The sequence below is a fragment of the Crotalus tigris genome, unplaced genomic scaffold (genome assembly GCF_016545835.1).
Source record: "Crotalus tigris isolate CLP2741 ecotype Arizona unplaced genomic scaffold, ASM1654583v1 scf7180000017663.5292952, whole genome shotgun sequence".
Classification (NCBI taxonomy): Eukaryota; Metazoa; Chordata; class Lepidosauria; order Squamata; family Viperidae; genus Crotalus; species Crotalus tigris.
The window spans coordinates 5,056,018-5,082,961 of record NW_024096550.1 but is presented as its reverse complement, the minus strand read 5'-3'; the positions used below and the strand labels follow the sequence as shown (position 1 = coordinate 5,082,961).

At 36.0% G+C, this 26,944-nt stretch overlaps 1 protein-coding gene across 5 annotated transcripts in view; it reads right to left on the bottom strand.

The window, feature by feature from the left end:
• Positions 1-26,944, bottom strand: part of IDE (insulin degrading enzyme) — a 97,429-nt gene that overhangs the window by 47,509 nt on the left and 22,976 nt on the right. For all 5 annotated transcript variants that reach the window (XM_039336050.1, XM_039336047.1, XM_039336048.1 and 2 more), the window contains 9 exons: positions 23,266-23,388; positions 21,280-21,392; positions 20,900-21,062; positions 14,757-14,849; positions 13,414-13,505; positions 11,587-11,667; positions 9,617-9,720; positions 6,940-7,042; positions 1,071-1,193 (listed from right to left, as the gene is read on the bottom strand). In XM_039336050.1, coding sequence (XP_039191984.1) covers positions 1,071-1,193; positions 6,940-7,042; positions 9,617-9,720; positions 11,587-11,667; positions 13,414-13,505; positions 14,757-14,849; positions 20,900-21,062; positions 21,280-21,392; positions 23,266-23,388 — 995 coding nt within the window. The remainder of the gene's footprint in view (positions 1-1,070; positions 1,194-6,939; positions 7,043-9,616; positions 9,721-11,586; positions 11,668-13,413; positions 13,506-14,756; positions 14,850-20,899; positions 21,063-21,279; positions 21,393-23,265; positions 23,389-26,944) is intronic.

Genomic DNA, 26,944 nt, shown 5'->3' with positions numbered 1-26,944 from the left:
GAATATTTATTAATACTAAAAGGTCAGCCAAATGCCACTTAATATGAATGCCCATTTATAGCATACCATTTTAAACCCAATTACTGTATAAAAAATTAAGATGCCTCTTTTTCTTTCAAAACATTGTTAGATTTATCCTTTCACCAAATAATTTCAGTATGGATTCAAGTAGCATTATGGAAGGCTTACTTTTAAATAATAAAAAAACGTATTTTTAAAAGTTTCTGAAAACATATATTTGTTTTACAAGCATGAGAAGACACACAACCCCTAGATACAAAAAAATAGATGTACACACAGGCACAGAGATAGATTTTATATATGCATGTATATGTATATCTGTTATGTATGTAACTACACGGACAAATCCCTGCAGATTTTGGGGGAAGATTTTCAGAATGGTTAGTCACTACCTCTTGGGACTGAAAAACAATGACAGGCCCAAATGGCCCAGATGGACTTCGTGACTAAGGCAGCAATAGAACTCAGAGTTCCCTTCTCCTATTTCAGTACCATTATCACTAGACCAAATTGTCTGTCTGCAGTGTATAACAGAATTGTTCAATTTGATCTGGAACTAAATTTCAAAATTACATTAGAAATTCAACTTAAAAATGTAATGAATATGAATGAAGCTGATGACTCACTTCAGAACTAGCCTGTAAAGCTCTAGTGCAGTGGTTCTCAACCTTTTTAATGCCACGACCCCCCAACCGGTCGTAAGTCGAGGACTACTCAACCGGTTGTAAGTCGAGGACTACTCAACTGGTGCAGCACCGTTTGCAGAATGGGACTTTTGGTGGGCTCAGCAGGGCAGAGACAGCCTGGACAATTCCTATTGGCTTTTGAAAGCAATAGAATTAGACTCTATTCAAGAGAGTCTATTCTATTGGCTTTCAAAAGCCAATAGAATAAAAGGGAGTAGCACAGCTAAGGAAAAGGGGGAAAAAATGGCGGACCCCCGTGAAATCGTCGTTCGACCCCAAATGGGGTCCCGACCCACAGGCTGAGAACCACTGCTCTAGTGTAAAACCACATTCATTATTATTAACTACAGAAACCATATATACCTTAATTAGAGTTGGGTACTGTGGTGTATCCTTCTCCAAAGATACAATTTCAAAGTTAGTAGGAATAAATTCATTTTTCATTGGAAGCTTGAATTTCCCATTAAGATCAGCATTTTGCCATTTCTGTGTAAAAGAAACATAAATAAGAGGAGTATTTTTAAAAAAGAAATTGCAATGAAGGCTTTCTAAATATCACCTTTAGATATTTGTGTTCCTTAAAATTGTAACTGAAATTAAAAATGATTAGTAACATATTACAATATTTCAAATATGATTGTTACCATCCACATTCCATTGTTTTGATTTTCTTTGTAATCAATGCAGAATATGACATGTATAAGATGAAGACTGTTTCCATACTAAAACTACCATGTTGGGCTACTAGACTGTTCCATACAAATATTACCATGAAAATAGCTGTCCTTTGTCAGCTTCAGTTACACAAATTCTTTTATGTAGTTAAAGATATTAACCATATAGAAATTTATATTTTATTTGTATTTCACCTTTATTATTTTTATATCTAACTCAAGTGGTGAATATACTGCATCCAACACAGCTTCATCCTCCTATTTTTCCTACAAGAACAATCCTGTGAGATTGATTGGACTGAGAGTTACCGGCCCAAAGTCATCCAGCTGGCTTTCATAGCTAAGGTAGAACTTGAATTCAGTCTCCTGCTTTATATCCTGGTGCCTTAAACACTAAACTAAACTGGCTCCAGACTTGCATGCAAATATTTTTCTCTAATAAAATCATAAAACAGACTTTTATGATTGGAGAAGAACAACTGAATTCAGCCAGCCACCCATTTCACTTCTAAACATCTACTCAGGAACATTATTTCTAAAGATTTCACTTGAAGTATACATACATACATACATACATACATATTTCAAGTGAAATCTTTAAGAAAATGTGTATGTATATGTATATGTATGTGTATGTGTATGTGTGTATGTATGTATGTATGTATATATATGTCCTTAATGGTTGTAAAAATGCGAATCCCGGGCATATTTGTTCAATAATGCAATAATTTGTTCAATAATGCAATAATTTCCTCTATCCCTACCTTGCAGGACTGGCAAGGTAGGGATAGAGGAAAACTGGAGGAAGAAAGATTGATGGGAATGGATGATGGAAGGCAGAAATGGCAGGTAGACCAGCAGGCTGGGGAGGGAGAAAAATTGGGGAAGGAAAGACGGACAGAAACGGATGACAGAAGACAGGAACAGCAGGGAGATCGGCAGACCAAGGGGGGGGCACTGGAGAGAGGAGGATTGATAAGAAGGCATGATGGGAAACAGGAACAGCAGGTAGACCAGCAGACCAGGAGGAGAGAAAAACTGAAGAAGGGAGGATCGATAGGAATAGATGATGACAGGCAGGAATGGTACATAGGCAGGCAGGTTAGGGGAGGGGAAAAATTGGAGAAGGGAGGATTGATAAGAATGGATGACGGAAGGCAGAAAGGGTATATAGAACAGCAGGTCAGGAGAGGAGAACAACCGGAGGAGGGAGATGGAATTGGAATGGATAATGGAATGCAAAAACGGCAGGCAGACCAGCAGACCAACAAGGAGAATAAGAAGGGAAAACCCCATGGCAGGACTCTTGTAATACCGGATCGGAAGGTGTACCCCGTAATGAGTAGGAAAGAGCGATTGGAGAGTATATCAGTAACAGCAGTACAGGGAGGAGGAGGTTGGACAAGGATGACACAGCAGAAAAATGCAAAATTGGAGTGCAATAAAGAAAGGGCGGGGCAACTAAGGCAGTCACAGGCAATCATGAAGAGGGGCCCTGTCACGCGAGCAATGAGCAAGCAGTTAGATCAGCAAGGGGATAAAAAGAACTTCCCCACCCCATGAGCCTCACTCTGAGGACGCTGGCAGAGGACCAGTGAAAGCTAAGTTGTTTTTAACCAGTGAACTAGCGGAGATCGAAGATTGTTGTATATATATAACTTTGTCGACGAATATTCGTAACTGTTTTTATTGTTTTAAATATTGTTTTAACAATAAATAATCTAGCATTATACTCTTCCCGGAGATAACCTCTTGCATTATATATCCAATCAGTTCATATATATATATATATATATATATATATATATATATATATATATATATATATATATATATATTCAATGATGCAATCTCCGATCTCCGGGAAGAGTATATTCCAGTATACTCCAATCCATTCCTGTCCTTCTTTGCTCCCTCAACACTTCTCCCCCCCATCCACCGATCCGTCCATGCCTGTATTACATCATTCATTCCCATCGCCCCTTCTTTCTCCAATTCTCCTCTATCTCTAACCTGCCCGTCCTGCCCTACTCCATCCATTCCTGTCAATCCCCTTTTCTTCAACCGTCCAACCTGTTGATTAACATATTGCTCCTGCCTTTCGTCAACCATTCCTATCGATGTTCTCTTCCTCAATATCTTTCCCTTCCTAGTCCGTTGCTCTACCTGCTGTTCCTGTTTGCCCTCCTCCACTGCTGTCCATCTTCCCCTCTCCAATGTCCCCCCGGAATCTGCTGACCTGCCTGCTGTTCATCCATGGACGGATCGGCGGGTGGGGGGGGAGAAGTGTTGAGGGAGCAAAGAAGGACAGGAATGGATCAGGCAGGACAGGAACAGCAGGGGGATCGGCAGACTGAGGGGGTAGACCAACTACCTAAGAGAGGAAGGTTGATAGGAAGGCAGGATGGGAAACAGGAACAGCAGGGAGACCGACAGAAGAGGAGGAGAGATAATTTGGAGAAGGGAAGAGTGATAGGAGAGGATGATGGTAGGCAGGAAGGGTACACAAGTAAGCAGGTCAGGGAAAGGGAAATATTGGAGAAGGGAAAGATGACAGAAATGGACAACAGAAGACAAAAAGGGTGTATGAATTGGCAGGTTAGGAGAGGAGGGGAGTTGGAGGAGGAAGATGAGATAGGAACTGGCAATGGAACGCAAAAACGGCAGGTAGACCAGCAGCCCAACAGGGAGAATAAAAAGGAGAAACTCCGTGACAGGACTCGTGTAGTGTCGAATCGGAGGAGGCACCTTGCATTGGGTAGAGAGGAGGGATTGAGGAGTGTGTTGGTAATAACAGCGCAGGGAGGAGGAGGCGGCACAAGGATGACAGAGCAGAAAAATACAATATTAGAGTGCAAAAAAGAGAGGGCGGAACAGTTAAGGCAGTTACAGGCAATCAGGAAGAGTGGCCCTGTCACGAGGGCAATGAGTAGGCAGTTGGATCAGCAAGGGGATAAAAAGAACTTTCCCACCCCCTAAGCCCCAATCTGAGGACGCTGGCAGAGGACCAGCGAAAGCTAAGTTGTTTTAACCTTGTATATAACTGTTTTTATTGTTTTTAAATGTTGTTTTAATAATAAATAACTGGAGTATACTCTTCCCGGAGATCGAAGATTGCATCATTGAACAAATATGCCCGGGATTCGTATTTTTACAACCATTAAGGATATATATATGTCGATAAAAAGGTGATCACCAGGAGATGCATCCGGGGTGGGCTACTAACATCAATAAGTTTCTCAATTTGTGACAGGTGTGTATGCAGATTGTTAGTCAAGCGGACTCCGGATTGTGGATTTTTCTTTTCCTCATTGCCAGCATCTATCAGAGGAGACTGGCAACGAGGAAAAGAAAAATCCGGAGTCCCCTTGACTAACAATCTGCATACACACCTGTCACAAATTGAGAAACTTATTGATGTTAGTAGCCCACCCCCGAATGCCTTGGATGCCTCCTTATACTGTGCTCAATACTTAGAATCACGAATGACACATGTCCCGATTGATATGGAACACGCTTGTCACCCTTATGATTGTACTGACCCCCTCGTCCCCGACGACACTCCCGTTATGGCGCATCCAGTTGCTGATATATTAGGAGCGTATACAAACTCAGAAGGGGAAACGACTGCTACGAGCGACGGCAAAATAATACCTTTAAAATCTTTGCCATGCTGCAGTGTTGATCGGAACCACCGAGATAGAGTCGTGCTCCCGAAAAATGCACAGAAGACAAACACTTACAGCCGCCCTATTACAGGGGTAGTTATGCGCTCTCAGAGAGCGGTGCTACAGAAGGCTGAGAGACAACCGGATTGGATATTGTGCTGAATTGCACAAAGGAGGAGCACGGAGGACATCGGTTAGAAGGGGGGGGGACAAAAGTATGGACGAGGTTAATTGTAAAGACTGTGGGAGTGCTGGAAGGGTGGTAAGAACAAGTGTGTTGGAATATGAGGGTTGAGGTAGGACCCTAGTGTGGAACATTGTGACAACAAAAATACAAATAACCATGATGCGTGTCAGAGGAGTGAAAGAGAGAAATACCCTGAAGAGCACAGGAAGAAGAATCAACTTAATAATATGAAGGACACTCTAACTTGGGGAAATACAGGACGTTCCCTCTCTGACTTGAGAGCAAAAGGGAATGGGGAGGCGGGTAGTAACGTAAATGTAAGTAAGGGTCACAAGAAGGAATCATCAGATGTTGTAAGTGAGGCAAGAATCAGTCGGCTGGGACCCGTCACGAGGTCCATGTGCCGAATGCGGGCGCGGCTGCATTTATAAGCAGGTTTCCCCACTGGTTGGTTTATACCCTGATGATGATGGCAGACTTTGAGCCATTGAAAGCTTGGTCATATTTATTAAAACCGTGTTGTTTTATCTCCTGGTGATCGCCTTTTTATCCAAATGTATGTACCCAGGAATCACTATTCCTCGATTTTTAGTGTTATTTTTATTGCTCCTCGAAGCATGAAGCTGAAAACACCAGCCTGAAGATGACGAATGGGACTTCGTCAAAACGTCGCCAAGACACTTCCAATTTTACGCGGGAGAAAACCCAAACAACCAAAGACCTATACATATGTATGTGTGTGTGTGTGTGTGTGTATATCTATGTGTGTATGTATGTATGTATGTATATATATATATATATATATATATATATATATATATACACACACACACACACACACACACACATACATACACATACGTACGTACATACATACATACATATACACATACACATACATACATATACATATACATATACATATACATATACACACAAATATATATACATATATATATTCAATAATGTGAGTAAAAGTGCGACTCCCGGGCATAGTTATAAATAAAATAAATAATACACAATCACCGGGAGAATTATAAGTAAAAATACTTTACTAAAAATACTTTACTAAAAAAGATTGCAATCTTTTTTAGTAAAGTATTTTTAGTAAAGTATTTTTACTTATAATTCTCCAGGTGATCGTGTATTATTTATTTTATTTATACATACACACACACACACACACACACACACACACACACACACACACGTACGTACAGTGATCTTATGTACTCCAATGCAAAGAACTGAAAGTACAAATTCCACTACAATTCTATCTATTATTTAAATGGTGACTTTAAATCCATGTTGGTGTTTGGGCTTGCACTGCCCACTTAGCATTTATTGTATAAAAGCAAAGTACTTTCAGTTCTTTGCACTGCAATACATAAGATCAAAATAAGCAAGTATGATTTTTGATAGACCATTTTAGGAAAATAAATAATTTTTATATTCCAAATATCTAATTTTTAAAGCAAGGAAAGAAACACAAATAAATATACATATCAACAAGATTGACATAATGCAATAAAACTAAATAAAGTTGATAGAGAGAAAAACTTCAAATTATGCATTGCACATATACGAATTATAGCTAATATTTATATTCAAAACAGTTTCCTTTACAGCAGGCTAAATATTTTTTAAAACGCATATTTGGGCCTGTTACCATGAACAAGATGCTATCAGTGCTCTTAGCATACCTTAATGACTTCATCAGAAATATTTTCTTGCTTGTACTGGGTTCCATACCACCGTTCTTTTTTATCAGTTTTTCCTTCAAATGTCTTAGAGACAATTGCAACCCTAAAAACAAAATAAAAATATATGCAACTTTACCTGATGATCAAATTTTTCTAACTTCAAAACAAATAATTCTGCTTTATCACAATGAAATTTACATTAGGACACTTTAATATTCCTGTAGAAACATGGTCTGCTCATATTCATATTAAAAGAATTATGTGAATTCTTTTTGTTATATTAATACTCTGATATTTGAGTGAGCAAATTTAATTATAATAGAACAGTGGCTCGTACACTGTTTGACCCAACTTTCCTTTTCCCAGTTTCAGACATATTATTGCCCTTACAAAAAAAACCACTCTGTTGTTTTATGCAATAGTATATTGGATTCTTGACCCACAAAGAAGTAATTACAACTTGCTCTAATAACCCCAGATATACCCAAATTACTTCTTGGGGGTAATAACCCCCAGTATAATAACCACTGTTCTAGAGAAGGGGTGTCAAACTGCCAGCTACGTCATGCTGAAACCGTGCCCATCCTATTGCCAGCAATGGGAAAAAGTCACGATACGTTGCGACATGTCACGTGATGTTGTGAGTTTGACATCCCTGTTCTAGAGCATTTAGTAGCGACTTAATAGTTTTTTTGTCAACTAAAAGGAAAAACAATTCATAATTTCATATCTGAATTGTAAAAACAGAATAAAATCCCTGTAACTATAGCCTGAAATTCTACTTTCTTAGATTAAAATCTGCTAGGAGGAACAATATTAGAATTCATGTAAAAGAGAGAAGACTAAGACAAAAAAAACTGCACCAAGGAGGAGATTGGACTAGAGGGACTCTGAGAATACCTCCAACTCTATAAAAGATCCCTTCCTGCCCTAAAAATATCTGGGAGTTGGCTTAAATTAAAAGATGATTTCTGAATTTTATCCTCAGTTGATATAAGCTTATGTAACATTCAAGATTCAATTCACTTTCCATTCATTTTAAATAAATACTTGAAAAAAAAAGCTTCAGGACAGCCATAGTAGAATCTCTCTCTGCCATATTCCAAACTATTTTAGTAAGTATCTCACCAAATAAAATGAGGCCCTTCTGTTATAAGGAGATTCTATTTTTCTTTTCCAGTTAAAATAAAAAGGCAATTATCAAGAGTAGTAACTTTGCAGCACATTACATTCAAGCGAAATTATTTACTATCAACACTGTTCTGCATTTCAGAGACAAATAGTTCCTAATTGGAAAAATATAAGACACTTGGATGGACAAAATACTTATCAATTGGAACATTAAATACAAATTAAATCTTAAAATAATGTCCAGAATTAAACAGATACTAAATTGAACAATTGCTCATGGGGTAACTTTGGGGCTCTCTTCCAACCCAATCTCCCTCAAGATTTGTTCTTGTGAGGAAAAATGGAAGAAAGGAACACTATGTACACCACCCTGAGCTGAAGTAACATCAGATACAAGTTCAATGAATAAATGAATGCAAGAGAATGAGTTATAATTTCCCCTTTTCCTGTTGAGTTCTACTTTTTGTTTTCCTACTTAAAAGCAAAGCTTTTTCTTTCAGATTTCCAAGTCAAGAAATTAACACACACACACACACACACACACACAGAGAGAGAGAGAGAGAGAGAGAGAGAGAGAGAGAGAGAGAGAGAGAGAGAGAGAGAGAGAGAGAGAGAAGCAAATCAGAAATTGACTTCCAATTATATTCTCCGGTTATGACTTGGCAGGCAAACACTAATCATAACAAAAACAAGAAAGCAGATTCATAAAAGAGGGAGGCAGGTGCTGCTTATTTTCTCAGGGTTTATTCAGACACACCTCCTAATCATACCTAAGAGTGAAAGCATTATGACTGAATGCAAATTAGTATTATGCGGAAGGTGGGAGGGATGCCTTTGAGTCAGTTTTGACTCCTGTTGGCTACCTAGACAAGTCTGTGCAGTTTTCTTGGCAATGTTTTTGGATATGGTTTGCTTTTGCCTTTTCTCTAATGGCTGAGAGAGAGAGAGAGAGCCAGCTGGCTTCCATGCCTCAGCTAAGACTAGTATTCAGATTGCCCTCACTCCTAGTCCAGTACTATAACTACTAGGTTGAATTACCTCTCCATAAATGCACAAACAGTGATGAATTTATTTAGAAAGGCAATGCAACGTTTTGGATTCAGTTCTGAAAAGGTGTTTCAGAGCCTGAAGGAGTGGAAATGCAGCACCTGTAGGCAATTTATTAAAGCAGTTATATCTGCTTCCAGGAGTTCTTGCCAGTTGACAGGCACTGCACTTGTGGTCACTGATGTTTTAGAAGCATCATACAGCCCTATTATTAAAGCTGAATGACAATCCCTTCCTAAAATCACATTTGAAAAACACATTATTCTCATTACAATATAACAATTACTACTGAACGTTGCTAATTTATTACTCCATGCAATGTCTTTACAAAAACATCTAAAGACATTCTAAAACGAAGAAAACTTCAGGAGCTACTTTAGAATCTATTTGCTAATCTTTGTTATTTGGGGATGAAATATATTTTTTATCTTTCAATAAGCATCACAATGTACCATTTATAAATTATAGTAATACACCAGAATATGGCAATAGATCTTACCGGACATTTTCAGGTTTCAGTTTGTCCAAAACCATTTCTATTAAATCTGGTCTAAATTCTTCAAGTAAATATTCAGCAGCAAGAACTTCTTCAATAGGATAGTACTAAAATAAAATGTTACACTTTTAGTTTAGACTGAAAAAGATTTTAAAAGTGCTCAATAGCAGTTCAATAAGGAATTGGTGCCATTTAGATCTATTAATAGATCAGAAGGAAAAACATCCATTCAGTATAGTCTTGACATTGAATAAAAAGAAGTAAATGTTGACTCCTAGAGGATATCTCTGCAATTACATGGTAACTCTTAAGAAGAGCAGTGAGCTCAAGTCTCTCTATCAATAACAACCATTAATTTATTCAGTGTCTTGATTCCCGACTTGAAATCCAATGGCTTTGACTCTGGACCCAAACCAGCTGATGAACCTGATGCAATGTTTGACCATTCTTATGCTGGCTGGTTTGGATTTGAATTTTCTTAAAGGCAAATTTGCTGGACTTTGGGAATTTGTTTTCTCTTACTCTGTGTGTATGTTTGCACTAACATTTCCTTTGCCACTTTATTATTTGCTTTACAAGCCTATCAGTGAAAGCACACAAACCGAGCCTCTGAATTACAAAACGCTGTAAAAACTGCACAAAAATCCTTATGGTAACCCAATCAAGCTGCCAGATGATCCAGAACTAAATAAACCAATCTCCTTTCTGACATGCTCATCTCCCGACTTTTCATTTCATCAGCACTGATTGCATTCTCCTGGCTGGAGAAAATGAACCAGGGAACCTTTTCTTCCAGCAACAGCTGTTGCTTCTTCTCTGTCGCTGTTTCCTCCCTGCCTGCTGAGTTCTCCTTCCACAGCTTTTTCTCCATCCCCTTCTCTTTCCTTGTTGTCCTTTTTTTCCCTTTCTGTCAAAACCACCTCCTTTTATATCATCTCCTCTCCTCCCCCCGGTTTTTCTTCAGTTCACCTCCAGCTCCACACTGCTTCCAGAAGTGCCTGCTGGCTCCTGGGGCTTCTGCCAAGCCCATACAGTCCTGCAGCTGCAGCTGCCTCTCCCTCAGGCTTGGGTCGCTTCAGTTCATTCCCCTCCCCTGCTACACTTTTCTAGGATGGTCGTGTACCATCTGCCATGTGGCAAAGTACCACAGGTGGTACGCATACCACCAGTTGAAAATGAAAAGCCTTGCTCTAGACATTCAGGCATTAGATTCACCTTGAGAGTACTAAAATAATGTAAAACCCAATGCATAATGCAAAGAACAATGAAAAAAATGAAACCTTTTAACATCGAACTGTTTAGGCAACAAATATTTCACTACACAGTAACACTATGCTACTTAATTTAATTTATTAAGCAGGTAAACGTATAATCAAATCATCTCTAATTGGAAAAGGAATGTTGTAAAATTGTTCAACAACAAGCAAGCCAATTCTCTCAATCTTATTTCATGATCCTCCGCATGGGGACATAGGTCACTGTGCTATCAACAATTACCATTCTTTATAATAGCAACCCTAATTTAGTTATGCATTTATCTGAATAACGAAAGGGTTCAAGTCATATGAAGTACTAGGTATTGCCACTGGCTCTTTCTCTCTCTGTCACCTCAACTTTAAAATATACACTCAGAGAACCCAAATACAACACTCCATGCAGTCATTGATCCTGCTTTTATTATTGGAGCCCTGAATCCTGCAGAAAGTTGGATAATTATTATTGGAGCCCTGAATCCTGCAGAAAGTTGGATAAGCATTCAAAGTAACAGGCAGCTCTATCGTCTCTCCTGCTGCCAATCTTAGCAACCTTTGTCTGCTTCAGGTACAAAAGCAGAGCTGCGCTTATAAGTGCCATTGTTACCAATAACTTTTTCTGAAAAGTCCCAGAAATGTTAAGAAATGATACAGTATTAAATACAATAGTCTAAGCTATATGCTAACATAAATAGCTCTATAGTACAAATTGCAACTTACATGAAGCATCCCTGCAAGTTTTGATGTATAACCTCTTGGTCTTTCTTTGTCTTTAAATCTGAATGCTACAGCATTTAGATCCTAACAAATGAAAGAAAACAAGATAAAATACTTTTGCAGATACAGATTAATATATTAAATCACAGAAATTCTTCTTAAACATAAATTTAGTTTGATTTCTGATGTTCAGAATTAATCACATGAATGGAACTGATTGGTTTCTTTCATTATTATGAATTTCTACAGAGCATAATAAAAATATGATTCTTTGCATTATATGGATGCAAAGAAAACATTTTCCCAATAATAATGATAAATGAATATGAGGTTTGAAGTGCAAGTTATTTTAAAGCTGAAATAAATACCATATATAGAGACAATTCAAAATTAAAATAGGATCATTAGCAGTTTGATAAACTATATGTATATTTATAAATACCATTTTATTGAAAAATGTTCTTTCGTTATTATTTTTGTCTTCCCCAATTCTGGGCACTTCCAAGAACTATGGCCATTGCTAAAAATTCTTGGATTTTAAATCCAAACATCTGGAAGGCATCTAGTTTGGAGCAGGCTATATTACTTTATTAATACAGAAGTTACCTAAAGTACTTATATAAAATACTACTCGGGAAATTATTTCAAAATAGTTATTTCTATATATGAGAGGTTCACTCATTAAGACTATCTTTATAGGAATATCCAAACTAATGTATGGGTAACCACCATTCAATTCAGTAGGGTTTACTATAAATTTGCATAGGTTATTCTTATTGAGTTCAGTTTTTCACAAACAAATTCTTTTTCTGGGTATATGAGCATTTTTTAGTATGAGGTAATAGTAATAGTAATTTAGTTTGGTTTTTTTCTCCTGGCTATGATCTCTGGCCAGATCTCTGACAATCCTTATCTTGAACAACATATAGTTTGATGTTAACTACTGCTTTGAATGGTTACTAAATGAACTGTTGTAAATTGAGGACTACCTGTAATAGTTGCAGTAGTAAAGGACATGTTAGATTGATCAATTTCCCTGGAATCACCAGCCAAAAGTGCTGAGACAGGAAAGTTGGCATTGCTGACAAATAATGATGTGGATGGGAGGAGGTTGTTGCTGGCCCTGAAAAGGCCCTTGTCAAGCTAGAGGAAGACACTTGCAAATTCCCAGGACCCCATGTCTGGGTGGCTTCCAGGGCTCAAGAGAGGGAATTGAGTTTGGAATGATACTCAATGTCATTCAACTTTTGTATTACAATGCTCTGAGCATTGTCTGAATTTGCAATGAATCTAGAGGCACTCCAGATGTTCTTAAATTTTTGTTCTATTGGTTTTGTTCACAGTGAAGTGTAATTGTTAATAAAGACTAGCTGTAGCAACACTGTAGGGAAAAAAACCTGATCTTTATGCCACCAATACTCTCCATGCTCCGGTTCAATTTTGGACATTCCAGATTCAAGCTTGATGCTATCTTGGGGATACTTTATGGTGCCACAAACAAAAACCTTTAAAAAACTTTGTATTGTCTCTTTTCTTCATATATAGGCCACCTGAGCTGTGTAGAATATTTGGGTTAATGTTTTAGCTTCAAAAAGCTTTAATATTGGACGTAACATATTAGTTCACTTCCTTGGGAACTAAAAAAATAGCCCTTGTAGATTTTGATGCTACTTGCTTAATATTTTATTCATGACAGGTTTTCTAAAATTCACTATCATGAAATACCAAACTAAAATGTTTAAGGTGCCTGTTCAATCCTGTTTTTAAAATGATACAATTTTTATCATGCTTCTTAAGCTAATAGAAAATAATCTGGTAAAGATATCTTACCTTACATTCCTGAAAAACCCATTCTTGAGGTCCTTCTGTGCGTAGCTTTTGAATATATTGAAACATATGCAAAATAATATCTTCCACATGTACTATACAAGAAAAAATACAGGATTTTTAGTTTTGTTAGGTCAAAGCAACAGTGTCACAAAAGTTCTAGGATTACAACTCCCGTACGATGTTGTTACTATACAGGCAATCCATGACTTACAACAACTAGGACCAAAATTTTCCGCCATAAAACAATGCAGTTGGAACGTGCAATATCACACGATTGCATCACTTAGTGATGGCAATCCTAGTAGTTGCCATAACCTCAGATGTGCAAATCTGGAAATGGAGAGAGTCCAGGTAAAGACGACAGCAGTGAGGCAGTGGGACTGGGGAGACCTTGGGAGGCCTGGTGTAGTTCATGTGTGAACTGGGGGAGGGGTGCTGTAGTGTAGCACAAGCTGAAGGTGTGTAGAGTATACTGCATGCATGCAAAGCTTCAGATAGTTTTCAAACCAATTTGATTATCAGGAGCTGTTTTCTTTCTAACTGCCAGCAGTATTTAGAACAGGGGTGTCCAATCTTGGCAACTTTAAGACTTGTGGACTTCAACTCCCAAAATTGAATGGCTAACTGGGTCATTCTGGGAGTTGCTGGATCATTCTCGGAGTTAAAGTCCAGAGGCCTTAAGGTTGCCAAGTTTGGATACTGCTGATTTAGAACATGAGGAATTATCACATTTGTTAAGATCAGGAAAAAGCGCACAGAACTGTTAGCAGCATTCTGAAAAATAAGAAAATCCTTCTTGCTATAGTACAGGTAGTCCTCAACTTATGACCACAATTGAGCCCCAAATTTCCTTTGTTAAGGAACAGAGTTGTTAAGTGAATTTTGCCCCATTTTATGGCCTATTTGCCATAGTTGTTAAGCAAATCACTGCAATTGTTAAGTGAATCATGCGGTCATTAAGCGAATCTGGTTTCCCCCATTGATTTTGCTTGTTGGAAGCCATCTGGGAAGGTTACAAATGGGACAGTGCAGCTGTCATAAATACATGCCAGTTGCCAAGCACCCAAATTTTGATTATGTGAACATAGGGATGCTGCAAAGTGTGACAACCAGTCATGTCACTTTTTTCACTGCTGTCATTAACTTTGAACAGTGACTAAACAAATGGTTGTAAGTAAAGGAAATATGAAACTGCATATGATTAAAGCTAATTAAATGTTTACATTTTACTACACTATAGGATATTTTTCACAGTGGGCTATGTAAAAGGTCTTATAAGAGAAGTGATATTTAAACGATATTTAAGCCCTAGCAAAGCAAAATGATTGAAGGGATCCACTTACACAGTCCTTCTTCAGTAAGATCAACATTGATGATAAAAAACATGAAGCCTCGAGCGCCTTCTTTTTGTCCACCAACCAGTGTGCTTACCCAGCCTATGATAAAAGCATATAATATACATACAGTATTGCTTGCATTTTTTAAAAGTTATATTATTTTTAAGCAAACGCTGACAATATTTGTATTTTTGGTTAATAACTTTCACACATTATGACAGAATATTATGAATGGAAGCGATAAAATGGGACCATTAGAGGTAATGAATTTCCAGAAATTTTATAGCAACAACATTTCTATAAAGACAAATCAGCCAATTTTGAATATGAAACATGTTTTGAAATCAAGAGAAGACAAATCCAAACATGAACATTGAGACACTGTTAATTTTTAAAATATATTATGTACAATATGCCTTTGGCATACATAGAGGTAAAATGTCCATCACATTTAGAACATAGAAATTTGATTTAATATACTTCAAAATGTTTTCAAATGTTTTACAAATAAAAACTTGTTTAAGAAAAACAAGAAGGTAAAAGGTGAAAATGGGAGAAATCAACTTGGTTGTAGTGTAATTCAGGAAGCTCTATATTGTGTATTTAGTCTTCTACTATTATATCAAAAGAAAACTAGAGGGAATCAGGATGTAGAAATTTTGCCACATAAATTTTGACAAACGTTTCTCTTAATTTGAAACAGAAGCATCAGCCATTCACCTTTCTAAGGTCGGTTGGGGTCAGTTGTTGGGGGCAATAAGCTAACATTTGTAAACCGCTCAGAGAGTGCTGTAAACTAAGCACTGTGGAGTGGTATATAAGGCTAAGTGCTACTGCAATTAGTTTAACAGTCTTCTAGCTTGTTCATGGGATTCAGCTTGTCTCCTTTTCACCTGTTTATTTATTTTTTGAACCACTGCATTTTCAAAATAATAACCAACTGCTTTCATGATACTTTGTGGATTACTTTAAATCAAAATATTACAAAATATTTTATCCTTTTTTTCCATCTTTTGCCATTTTTAAAAATACACAACTTTTTCTCTAGATATACTGTATATCCCGGCGTATAAGACGACCCCCGAGTTTGACGCTGAGTCGCAAGATGATCGACGCTGAGTCGCATGCCTAGAAAGTCATCTTATACCCCGGAAACTACCTTATTTCCGACGTATAAGACGATCGACGCCGAGACCCATGCCTAGAAAGTCGTCTTATACGCCGGAAACTACCGTATTTCCGGCGTATAAGACGACTCGGCATATAAGACGACCCCTGAGTTCGGAGCCTGTTTCAACGCTCTCAAAAGTCGTCTTATATGCCAGAATATACGGTAGTCATATTTAGCTATGTTACACATGTATTAGGTTGTGTGGTATGCAATAATAATCACTGCATAGATGTATACAATTTTACAACTGATTTGTTTGTAATTTTTCATTTGATATAGATGAAATTATATATATACTTGTGTCTTATAACACAGTAAAGAATGACTTCATCCATCATAAGGCTCCAAGAATCAATTCTTAACAGTGAGTAAGAACAGCTTATTTACCAATACCTTTTTTTTTTTTGAACAACCATCTGTGGATTCCCATATTTGTCCTATATCTGCACAAAAGTTTAATTGGGAATCTTCTCCAACCAAGAAAGTTTTAAACCAAAAATTCCTTCTGAATACATTTTAAGACAAAATGTTGGCTTTCTTCTCAGTTACCTAGGACAACACAGTCCTGCAATCAGGGATTCACAGAGGTGTGTGTGTGTGTGTGTGTGTGTGTGTGTGTGTGTGTGTGTGTGTAAGAACAGGAAGAAATAATAGTTACTAGGAATATTATTTAAAAATAAATAACTGAAGATCTATGTTGCAAATGGTTTGAAGAGTTCTGTGCTCTGAAGGAAATACATTCCATAGTAGTTATGTTGTCAAAACCATTCAGGAAATAATTCAACATTGGATAAGAAAATATGGAATGGTGTCTACTGTTTTGTGCACAGCAAAAAAAAGTTCTTTTACAGAAGAAAATTCTAAATTGCTAAGGGTGAAGAGACAGCAACATCTGTAAAATGTACAAAACAGCCAGTTATGGCAAAAGCAAAAGCTGAAAAAATGAATACCTACAATATAGCTGAAAGGCTTCTAATGTTATCATCTCTACTAAAAAATTATGAACTGAGGAAATCAAGTGGTGAGGTATAGGAAAAATTGGTCAAGGTGATATAGCAATTCATAGTGCTGGGTTTCTAAATCCTGCCATTGTGGAAGGCAAAATCAGATGAAAGAGGACAGAGATCTATGGCTGTTCAGGCTGCCAGGTTACTAGAATGCATGCATTTGAAATATCTTAGTTACAGGTAGAATGGGTGAAAGCAAATAAATTGGTTCCAACTACATAGTAGGCATTATCAAAGGCTAAATTATGGCATGGTCTGCTGTAGACTTAACAGCAGAAAATATTGCATTATGTGGAAATGTATCAATGGAAGAGGTTCTCCAATGGGCAAAGAAGTTGTGAATGACCAGAAGACAAGCATATGCTTGTATAGTTACTTGTCATTAAGAATATTTGCTAAGGTAAATAACAATATGACTAAAATATTACCGAAAAATATGTCTACGAAGGAAAAGGATATGTTAGTTAAATTAACAGGTTTTGAAATAGTGAAAAAGGTTAAATATTTGGGAGTATATATTACAGCTTCTAATGTTAAATTGTACAAAAATAATTATGAGACATTATGGGTAAAAGTGCAAAAGGATTTAAATGACTGGAAAAAATTACAGTTATCTTTGTTCGGGAGAATTTTAGCGATTAAAATGAATGTTCTTCCAAAGTTCCTGGACACGCAATAGAGGGGGTATCTAGGGGTGTGAATTTGGATAGGATTTCTTATAAGGAATTACTTAGATTGGTAGGGAATGATTGGCATTTAAAATCGTTAGTTGAGTTAAAGCAAGAAAATATTGTACAGTCTTGGTTTCAGTATAATCAATTGTTGGTTAGATGGAAGTTAGATCAAAAGATTGGTATTACTTTAATGGATGAGAATTTGGTATAACAGATTAAAGATCAAAACCAAGCGCATATAAAGAGAATTTATAATGTTTTAATAGAAATGGATTCGGAAATGGAATTAGTTAAGGACTGTATGGTAAAGTGGGCTCAAAATATTCAAGAACCGATTCCATTGGATACATGGGAGGTAATTTGGGTCAGAAATGTAAAATTTACCCAGGCACAAAATTTAAGAGAAAATGTTTATAAAATGTTTTATAGATGGCATCTGGATACTAAAAAGTTGTCTTGTATGTATCCTAGTTTACAGCCCAAATGTTGGAGATGTGGTAGTTTGAATGCCACTTATTTTCATATATGGTGGACTTGTAGAAATATAAAAGCCTTTTGGATTAAGATTTGGTGGAACATTCAACAGATTTTCAAGAGAAAGATAAAGTTTAGCCCACAATTATTTCTATTGCGTGTTATTACAGATTGTGATGCTAAAGAAATTAATTTGATGTTGAATTTAATAACAGCTGCAAGGTTAGTAGTAGGGCAATATTGGAAGAAGGATTGTTTACCTATTATAGAAGAATGGACGCTTAAAGTGTCAAACTTAGCAGAAATGGCTAAGATTTCTGCTTACTTGAAGGATCATTCACAAGAAAGATACAATTCGGTTTGGAGAAGATGGATAAATTATATTCAGAATAAATACAGGACTAAAAAGTTTCATTTAGCTTATGAGTGAATTTTAGAGTATTATTATGATATTATTATTTTTAGTATTAGTATTGTTTAACAATTTGAAGATTGTATTGTTTAATAATTAGGATATTAACTTGTTTATGTTTTTATTATTATTATGTTTATTTTCAATTTGTTTATATTTATGTTAAAGGGGAGTTAAAGTGCATTATGGACTTGGTTATTTATATAGTTGGTTAATGTTAGTTAGATTAGGATTATCATATTTGTAACCCTGTACTCAGCTCTGGGAAGTTGGGGAGGGAGAGGGGAGCTTGGGGGGTTATATTGTAATTTTTATAAAACTTTTTAATAATAATAAAAAAAGAATATTTGCCAGTGTACTGTCAGAAGCTACACAGTATTTCACAGTTGAGAAGAAATTCTGAACGATAGTTATCCAAGAGGTAAAAAATGAATGTCATGAACACGTACACACACTGTTATGTATGATACCATGCTATAATGTCAAATATGGCTTGTATGACATGGCACTAAAGGATGAACTCAAAAATATAAGGTGCCTTCATTACAATTAGAAGTCCAAGACAACTGATATGGCAAATTCCTCAGAAATATGATGCTCTTACTTTACCCTTGGGAACCAAGGATATCATGGCATTCATATATTTCTGGTTCAACTTGTCTGATCCTAGTCCCTTCTAAATCATCTAATTTTGCAGGCATTTTCTTCAGCCTTGGCAGATCTTACCCATGGAGAATTGATTTTTCTATTTTTAAATTGTAGAAGCATACAGAGTTCCTAGATATGGATGATTTGGAAGCTCCTTAAAAAATGTTTTAATTGTTCTACTGATAACAATAGAAGTCAACAATATTATCAGATATTATTAATTTTAAAAGTGATAATATCACCAATAGGTGCTATATATGTTTTAACAGTTCTTTCATAAACTAAAATCCATTTTAGTCCTTTTTTCCTCTTGATTATTCTAATTCATTACTTTCTTCCAATACATTTTCATAACTAAATCAGCCAGATTTAAATTGGCCTCACTTCCAGAATTCAAGGACATTAGAAAGTTCCTGAAAGAGTCCTACACTATAAAACTAAGCATGGTGTTTAAATGTGATGCCACTGATGGGGGAGGCAAAACTGTAACTAGCCATATAATACTTGATCAGTGTTCTTCAATCTGCAGGCCATCGTAAAGATGTTACTGCTAGATCTTTATATTCAAGAAGATGGGGAAAGGAACATTAATACCTTCTTAGAAGAAAAGCTGACTGCCCCCTAACCAAGATTGTTGAACTACAATGCAGAAAAAGGGCAGAATGACAGAAGGACATTGTGTCACTGCATTCAATATTAGATATATTTATCAGAATTACATGAGTTTGAGATCCTAATTTAACCTGAATTCCATTGGGAATTCAGAACTGTCTTCAGATATCTTCCACATACCTAAAGAGAAAGAAAACAGCAAATTCAGCCACTGACACATAAGCACTGGCATAGACTACTTGATGAATCTGGCCACCAATTGAATAAGTCTACTGAAGCTGTAAGTCTTTGCCATGTGAATTAATTGGTATATGTAAATTTTTCCTCTAACAGAGACCTCTGCAGACTCATCTGCCATATCTGGATTCCAGGAAGAAATGAAAAGGAAAAGCCAGCAACACCATGGTTTGGCAGATTTTGAAAAAGCCAGGGTGCGTTAGTATTAGGAAAATTAAAATCAAAAATAGACTAGGAAGACAAATATGGTAATAATAGGAAAATCAAACTGCTGATGATGGAAGATTTTAGGAAAATCAACCCCATGTGCAGGAAGAACCTTTCGCTTCTTGAGTTTGTTTTCTGGTAAGGCAACGTGCCTACTGATCAACTTGCTATAGGCAAGCAAAGTTGTACCGAAGGAGCGAGAATCATCTAAATGGTTCTGCAAGAGTCTGTTGATATAGAGGATGCCTCTAATAATTGGGCCACAATTAATGGAAGTCTGGAGCAAATCAATACAAGCATAAGAATACTTGCTGAGGAATTTGATTATTCCATAGCCATCAATAACATTTTTCAAGGAAGTGCTCTCAGAAGATTGATTGCATCAGGTTTGATTAATCCATTTTTGAGAGTGGACACAAATTTAATATTATGACAGTTGGTCAAATATATTAAGCATAGAAATTGCCTATTTGTGGGCAAGGAATATCAACTAGAAAGATACAGGTGATCTTTTGGAAGTCTTTTTGGTGGGTCCTTCTTTTAATACTTCTAGACATCTGTTAACACTACTAAAATCATAGACCCTCCCAAGGGCAAAAGCGATAAAATGTGCTTAGATCATGAAGGCACTATGCAGAAGCAGTTCCATAAGTCTTAGTAACAAGTTTAATGCAAGTAGCATATCAGCTAACTTTGAATTATCTTACCTTTAGCTTTCAGTTCTGATAAAAGACTTCCTGGACCTTCATGCCCAATAAGGTGACCAAGATAGTGGCCAGGGTTTGATTTGTAGTACTTCTGAAGATCTGGTATTGGAAATGTGACATATAGATTTCTAAAATCTTTAATAGGTACCACCTTGTAAAGTTGCTGTAAAAAAAGAAAACAGGAAAGCCTTATTTAAAAAAAAATATTCTTATAAGTTAAAGGTTCCTATTAACTTTAGGAACAGTTCTTATAATTTCAGGAAATAGATGGTTAAACTTGTATATAACAATCTCCACTTATGATTTTCGGAAAATATTGAATACTATCTTGTTCCATCTACTGATTAACAAAAGTGTAATCTTGAAAGTTTCAAACCCACTCGGAGATGTTCTTCCTGGAAGGGATGCTCAGGGAATTCCGGTATTGGAACATTTTTATTCTTTACTTCAGAAAATAACTTCACCACCAGATTGGTTAGCTCATCTAAAGATTCTGTAAAAAAGAATGAAAACAAATAACTAATAATTAACAGCAGCATCACTTACTCCAGGCCCTAAAGTATGTTGGATTTTAATTTCCAGAATTTTAACCTATTGGGAATTCTGATAATGTAATTCTTATACATTAGAGGATATCTTATTGGAAAAATATAGAAATTAAGATCATTTATAGACTTCTTAACCTCTCCTATCAAGGAGCTCTAGGAGCCCTAACTTTTAATCACACCTCTAAAAACTTAAGAATACATATTTCTTATTGCAGAAATTCTGTATCCAGAATTCAGTCAGCTTATTTTACACTGCATAATATAAATAAAATCAGATTTTAAGAAGGAAGGAGGGACATTCAGGAAAAAAGCCCACAAAATTTTAAATGTTCATATAACATCAAGACCACCTATTAAGAGTATATATACAAACTCTTAATATGATAGAGACAGAACAAAGAAAATACTGTATGACAAAATGGATGACAAACTTTAAAGAAACTATTACAATGCAACAATAGGAAGAATTATGAACTAAATATATAAAATTTACACCAAATTATAACTTACTAGAAAATTGTTTACAAAATGTTTTATAGGTGGTATACAGTTCCATCAACAAATATAGACAAATCAGATAGTAATAAATGTTAGAAATAACAAGAAATAGAGGGAACATTTTATCACATGTAATAGAACGTAAAAGATCTTAAAAGTTCTGGAAAGACATATATTGTACAATGCAGAAAATCTAGGAATTTAAATTTGAATGAAACCACAGCTTTTGCTACTAAATACAATCTAATAAAAATATCAACAAAAATATCATAATTGTATATATATTTACAAAAGCAAGAATAAATTTTGCTCAACATTGGAAGAAGGACACAATCCTGACAATATATGATTGCAAACCTTGGACTGTACACAGCAATTGCAAAACATTACACTTACACAATACAAGCTTAACTATATTTAAATAAAAATGGTTCCCATACATCAAACACATTACACAGCATGGTGAACATAATCATGTATAGTTTCATTTTTAAGGGGGTCTGAATGTCTACAAATATCACAAAGATTAATAAATGTATAAAATGGTGCAAATTAGAAACCAACAGTAGTAATAGTCGTAGTAGTAGTAATTGTTGTTGTTGTTGTTGTTATTACTTTTCAGGTATTTTATCTTTATTAAATTTGATTTGCCTATCATTTTCCTTTTATTAATTAATTATTAATTATTTATTTATTAATTATTTATTAATCTATACTAGAGCAATACAATAGAAATTTTAATAGTAATAGTTTAAGATTAAAACTATTATCACATTATTGATACTCTGATGTGAGTGCAGTGGTTCTTTATTAATATATTAATATATATTTTAATATATTCAGACGAAAAATCAAATAGTTTTACGGTTAGAATATTAACATCCTAAATTTTACATAATATTGACAGAACTCCTTCTTTCCTTTCCCCCTTTTCAATACTTTAAGCCACCTAAATAATACAATGTTAATAATCTTAATCATATAAACATTGGTATATTGAAACAATACAATGAATCATGGTTTATAATCATACTCTAAAAATGATTTTTAAAAAAACGGTGATGTGACATGAACTTAAAGAAAGAGCAGTGATGCTAATAGCCAGAGAAGGCAGAAAAGAATAAATCTGCAAAATAATACTGAATGCTTTGCATCTGTGTTGTAATATTTTTATGTGTTATAACCAGGAATGTGATTTTTATTTTACTCTTGAATATGAAGCTTGACTGTGTTTAATTTCCTAAATGATTTATTATTATATAAAATATTAGCAACATTTAAATATTTCAAAATAATTCTCACAATGCTTGCCATTCTTACCCCGTCCTAAAACACAAACAGCCATTAAATTTGATGAATAGTAGGTGGAGTGAAACTTCAAAAGCTCTTGCCTTACATCTATTCCTTCTTGGTTTGGTCTAGTTTCCAAAGTGTACTTGTTCCCTAAAAAGCAAGAGTAAAATAAAGGACATGTTAAGAGAAAAAAAATTATAGCAGGGAATGAAACATTCTCATAAATTGTACAATCATATGAGAAGCTGATGAGTATATTTTTCATCAGATCATCCAATGAGGTTGGGAAAAACTCCTGGGTATCTCCTGCTCAACAGGCATGGAGCTCCTATGCATGTTTTCCATAAGATTGTGGAGCTTCTGTTAGGTACATTAAATTTATAGGATATGAATTGGGGGGAGGGACTGTAACTCAAAATGTAGAATTGAACTTTTCAACCAAGAGAAAATAATAGAGGCATTGCAGTGATCTCTACATTACCTATAGAGGTCATTAATTAGCATCCTCAAACCCAGATGGAAGTAAAAGTATTATGCACTTATCATGTCAATCAGTCTTCCTGATTCAAAAAATCATGGTTTCTTGAAGTAAAAAAGAAGAAATTGACTAATGTTTCCTTTTTACTCAGGCAAACCCTAGTTTATTAAGCATATTTCTCAGGGTGTATGAACTGTGAACCTATTGTTAAATACTCACTAAAAATCAAGATCAGGTTATGCTTTGTGATCCTAATGTCTTGAGAAAATTCAAATTTATAACCTGGTAAATTTCAATATTTATTTATTGATGCTGCCTGACTCCAAGAACCCTCTGAATGGTTTAGGCTATTTTTTTTAAACCACAACTTAAAGAAATAGGACCGTCTGGACAAAGCCATATAACTTTAAAATAATGGATAGAGTTCCCCAAATTTCTAGATTTGGGAATATCTTAAGAAAACTTTGTTATTATGAATCAGTCGTTTCTTAAGCCAATTAAATGAATTTCCTTCCCAATCCAATGCACTGTAATCTCTTCGTCAAGGAATAGTGGGCATTAAGGGCTCTTCTGCACTGCTGCCATGACCTGTTTGTCTCCTATGCTGCAACCCACTGGAAATGAAGTCAGCTTTAGAAGTATTTATCTGGATCCATTCTCTCACCATTTATCTGGATCGAATCTCACTATACATTGCTTTGTCTGCAATGTATAGTGAGAAGGAAAAACCCCGAATATACCTTCTATTTTTATTTCTGTCTGCTAGATCAGAAGGGTAAACTGGCAGAACTGTTGCCGATGTCAATGCAGTTTCTCAGGAAAAAGTCCACTATTGCTGGAAAAATCTTCACTTAAGAGCCTTAACATTGTTGTATTCAACTGATGAATGTAAAATGAAAAAGTCCAGCTTTTTATGGTCTTCCATGGGAAGGTCCCCTCTGATTGGGGAAGGCAGCCCAACAACCCAGGATGAATTGGAAGGCAGTGCTCAATGACTGGAGAAGGATGGTTGGGGAATGAATTGTGGTGGGCTATCCTTGCAACTCACTAACTTATTTTTGAGCAATGAAGTTTTAATATTCTTCTTTATTAATGTAGGGAGAATAATTTCTAGAATTTAATTTAAAAACTTGTCAAGACAAAATGTGAAACTTTGTAAATATTTCACAGTCATTTGCTTTTTTCTGGCAGTGAAAAAAGAGAAGCCAAAGCTAGAATGTTTATTTCCAACATGTTATCTCAAACATTACTGTTATACAAAATAAACCTATCACTCCAAGATGATATACTATAATAATGGTAAGTTAAGACAAGAAACAATGAAATAAATAAGACGAAGACAACTTCCTAAAATAAGGAGAACACAGAAATATAAAACAATTAACTTTGTTTATGAACAGTTGTAATTATATTCAAGTATGAATATAATTAAGAACAATTATTAAACATAACTCATCAAGCCTACACTCACACACTGATTACAGACTACCCTTATAATAACAATATAATTACTCTACAGTACAGGTATTTAGCTTTGCTTTGTTTTTGAAAATGCAAATATTAAAAAAAAAAATTAAAAACAATTTAAAAGAGTTTTCTAAATAACATACACAACAAAAATGAACTTTTAGCCAATAATACTGAATGAGTGCAGTGTAATTTTTTTTTCCAAAATTTTATTTATAATACAATTTAAAAAAAAATTGGATATAACGTGGCATTCCAGTATATACATTTTTATCAAATTATTCCACATTGTACAATCGGTTCTTCATCGCTGAATATACATCTAAATTTTATATACAATACTTATTCTAAAATTACATATATTTCTATCTTAACACTAGCCTATAATCCCAACCGTCCTCCTCGAATCCTTCCAATGGTAACATTTATCCCAAGTTTCAAAATAAACTGATCTACATTTGTCTTTCAACACCATTGTGAGCCTGTCCATTTCCAAGTGTAGTGTAATTCTTAACCTAGTTCTGAAGATTACAAGGGCTGGATGTGGAAAAACAGGATGATTTAACCCAAGAAGGATACAGTGGCAATTGATTCAGACTTTCTTGACTCCAAGACAATACCAACCTTAAGCCTAGAAGGGAGCCATACTCCCCAGGAGCTCATCTGTAACTCCTAAATTAACAGCTCCTACCAAAAGAGCATGTGGAATCCGTACCCAAGAGAACCTTTGTTTAATTTTGGCTGATGTCCCAATTAAATCTATTATTGGAACAAGCACTAGGCAAGTCACTCATGTCCTCCTCATCTCATGTTTAGCTACGGTAATAGATGGGGCTGTAGTCAAAGACCATCTGGAAACTGCATCTAGTACCGAATGCAGTTGCCTACTTGTTAATGAGAAGCCTAATGTTATCACATCACACTAGTATTTGGGTCACTACACTGATTGCCAGTTTGTTTTTAGGTCCATCTTAAGATGCTAGTTTATGAATTTATGAATTCCTAAATAGTTAGTTATCTACAAAAGCACTTATTCCCACTAGAATCTTCACACCCGAGACACGATAGTAGAGGATGCATATGGTTTAGATCCTTTGATTTTGATGCTTTAGCTCTGTGATGGCGAACCTATGGCACGCGTGCCAGAGGATGCACTCGAAGCCCTCTCTATGGGCACGCGTGCCGTTGCCCCAGCCCCACCTCCCCCCCAGCCCCCTCCTCACTAGCAGCCCCCGCAGAGAAGAGTTGCCCCCGGGCACGGCCTGCACAGAGCAGTGCAGCCAAGAACATGGCAGCCAGGCAGCAGGGATAAGACTCTGCCTTCATGCCCTGTCACACACAAATGATGCTCCGGGGCATGGGCGGAGGGCGTGGCCGCCATGGCGTTGCAGGGCAATCTGCGGCGGGCCATGGAGGCAATGGGTGGCCCTGTGGGTGGACGGGGACGGGGCAGAGGGGGTGGAGTGGGCAGGGGTGAAGCAGGGGTGGGCCAGAGGCAGGACAGTTTTTGGGCACTCGGTCTCTAAAAGGTTCGCCATCACTGCTTTAGCTTGTCCTGATATAATAAATAATGCTGATGAATAGATGAATGAGATGTCACTTACTATATGTTATAAAAATTATTTATAGCTAGATATTTCTTCCATTTCTCATTCCCTTCCTTTTTTCTTACTTCCATTGTCAATGAATCAGCAAGAAAATGGTAAGAGAATACTTGTCTGATCTTGATGAATATAGTCAGCATAGATTTGTTAAAAACAG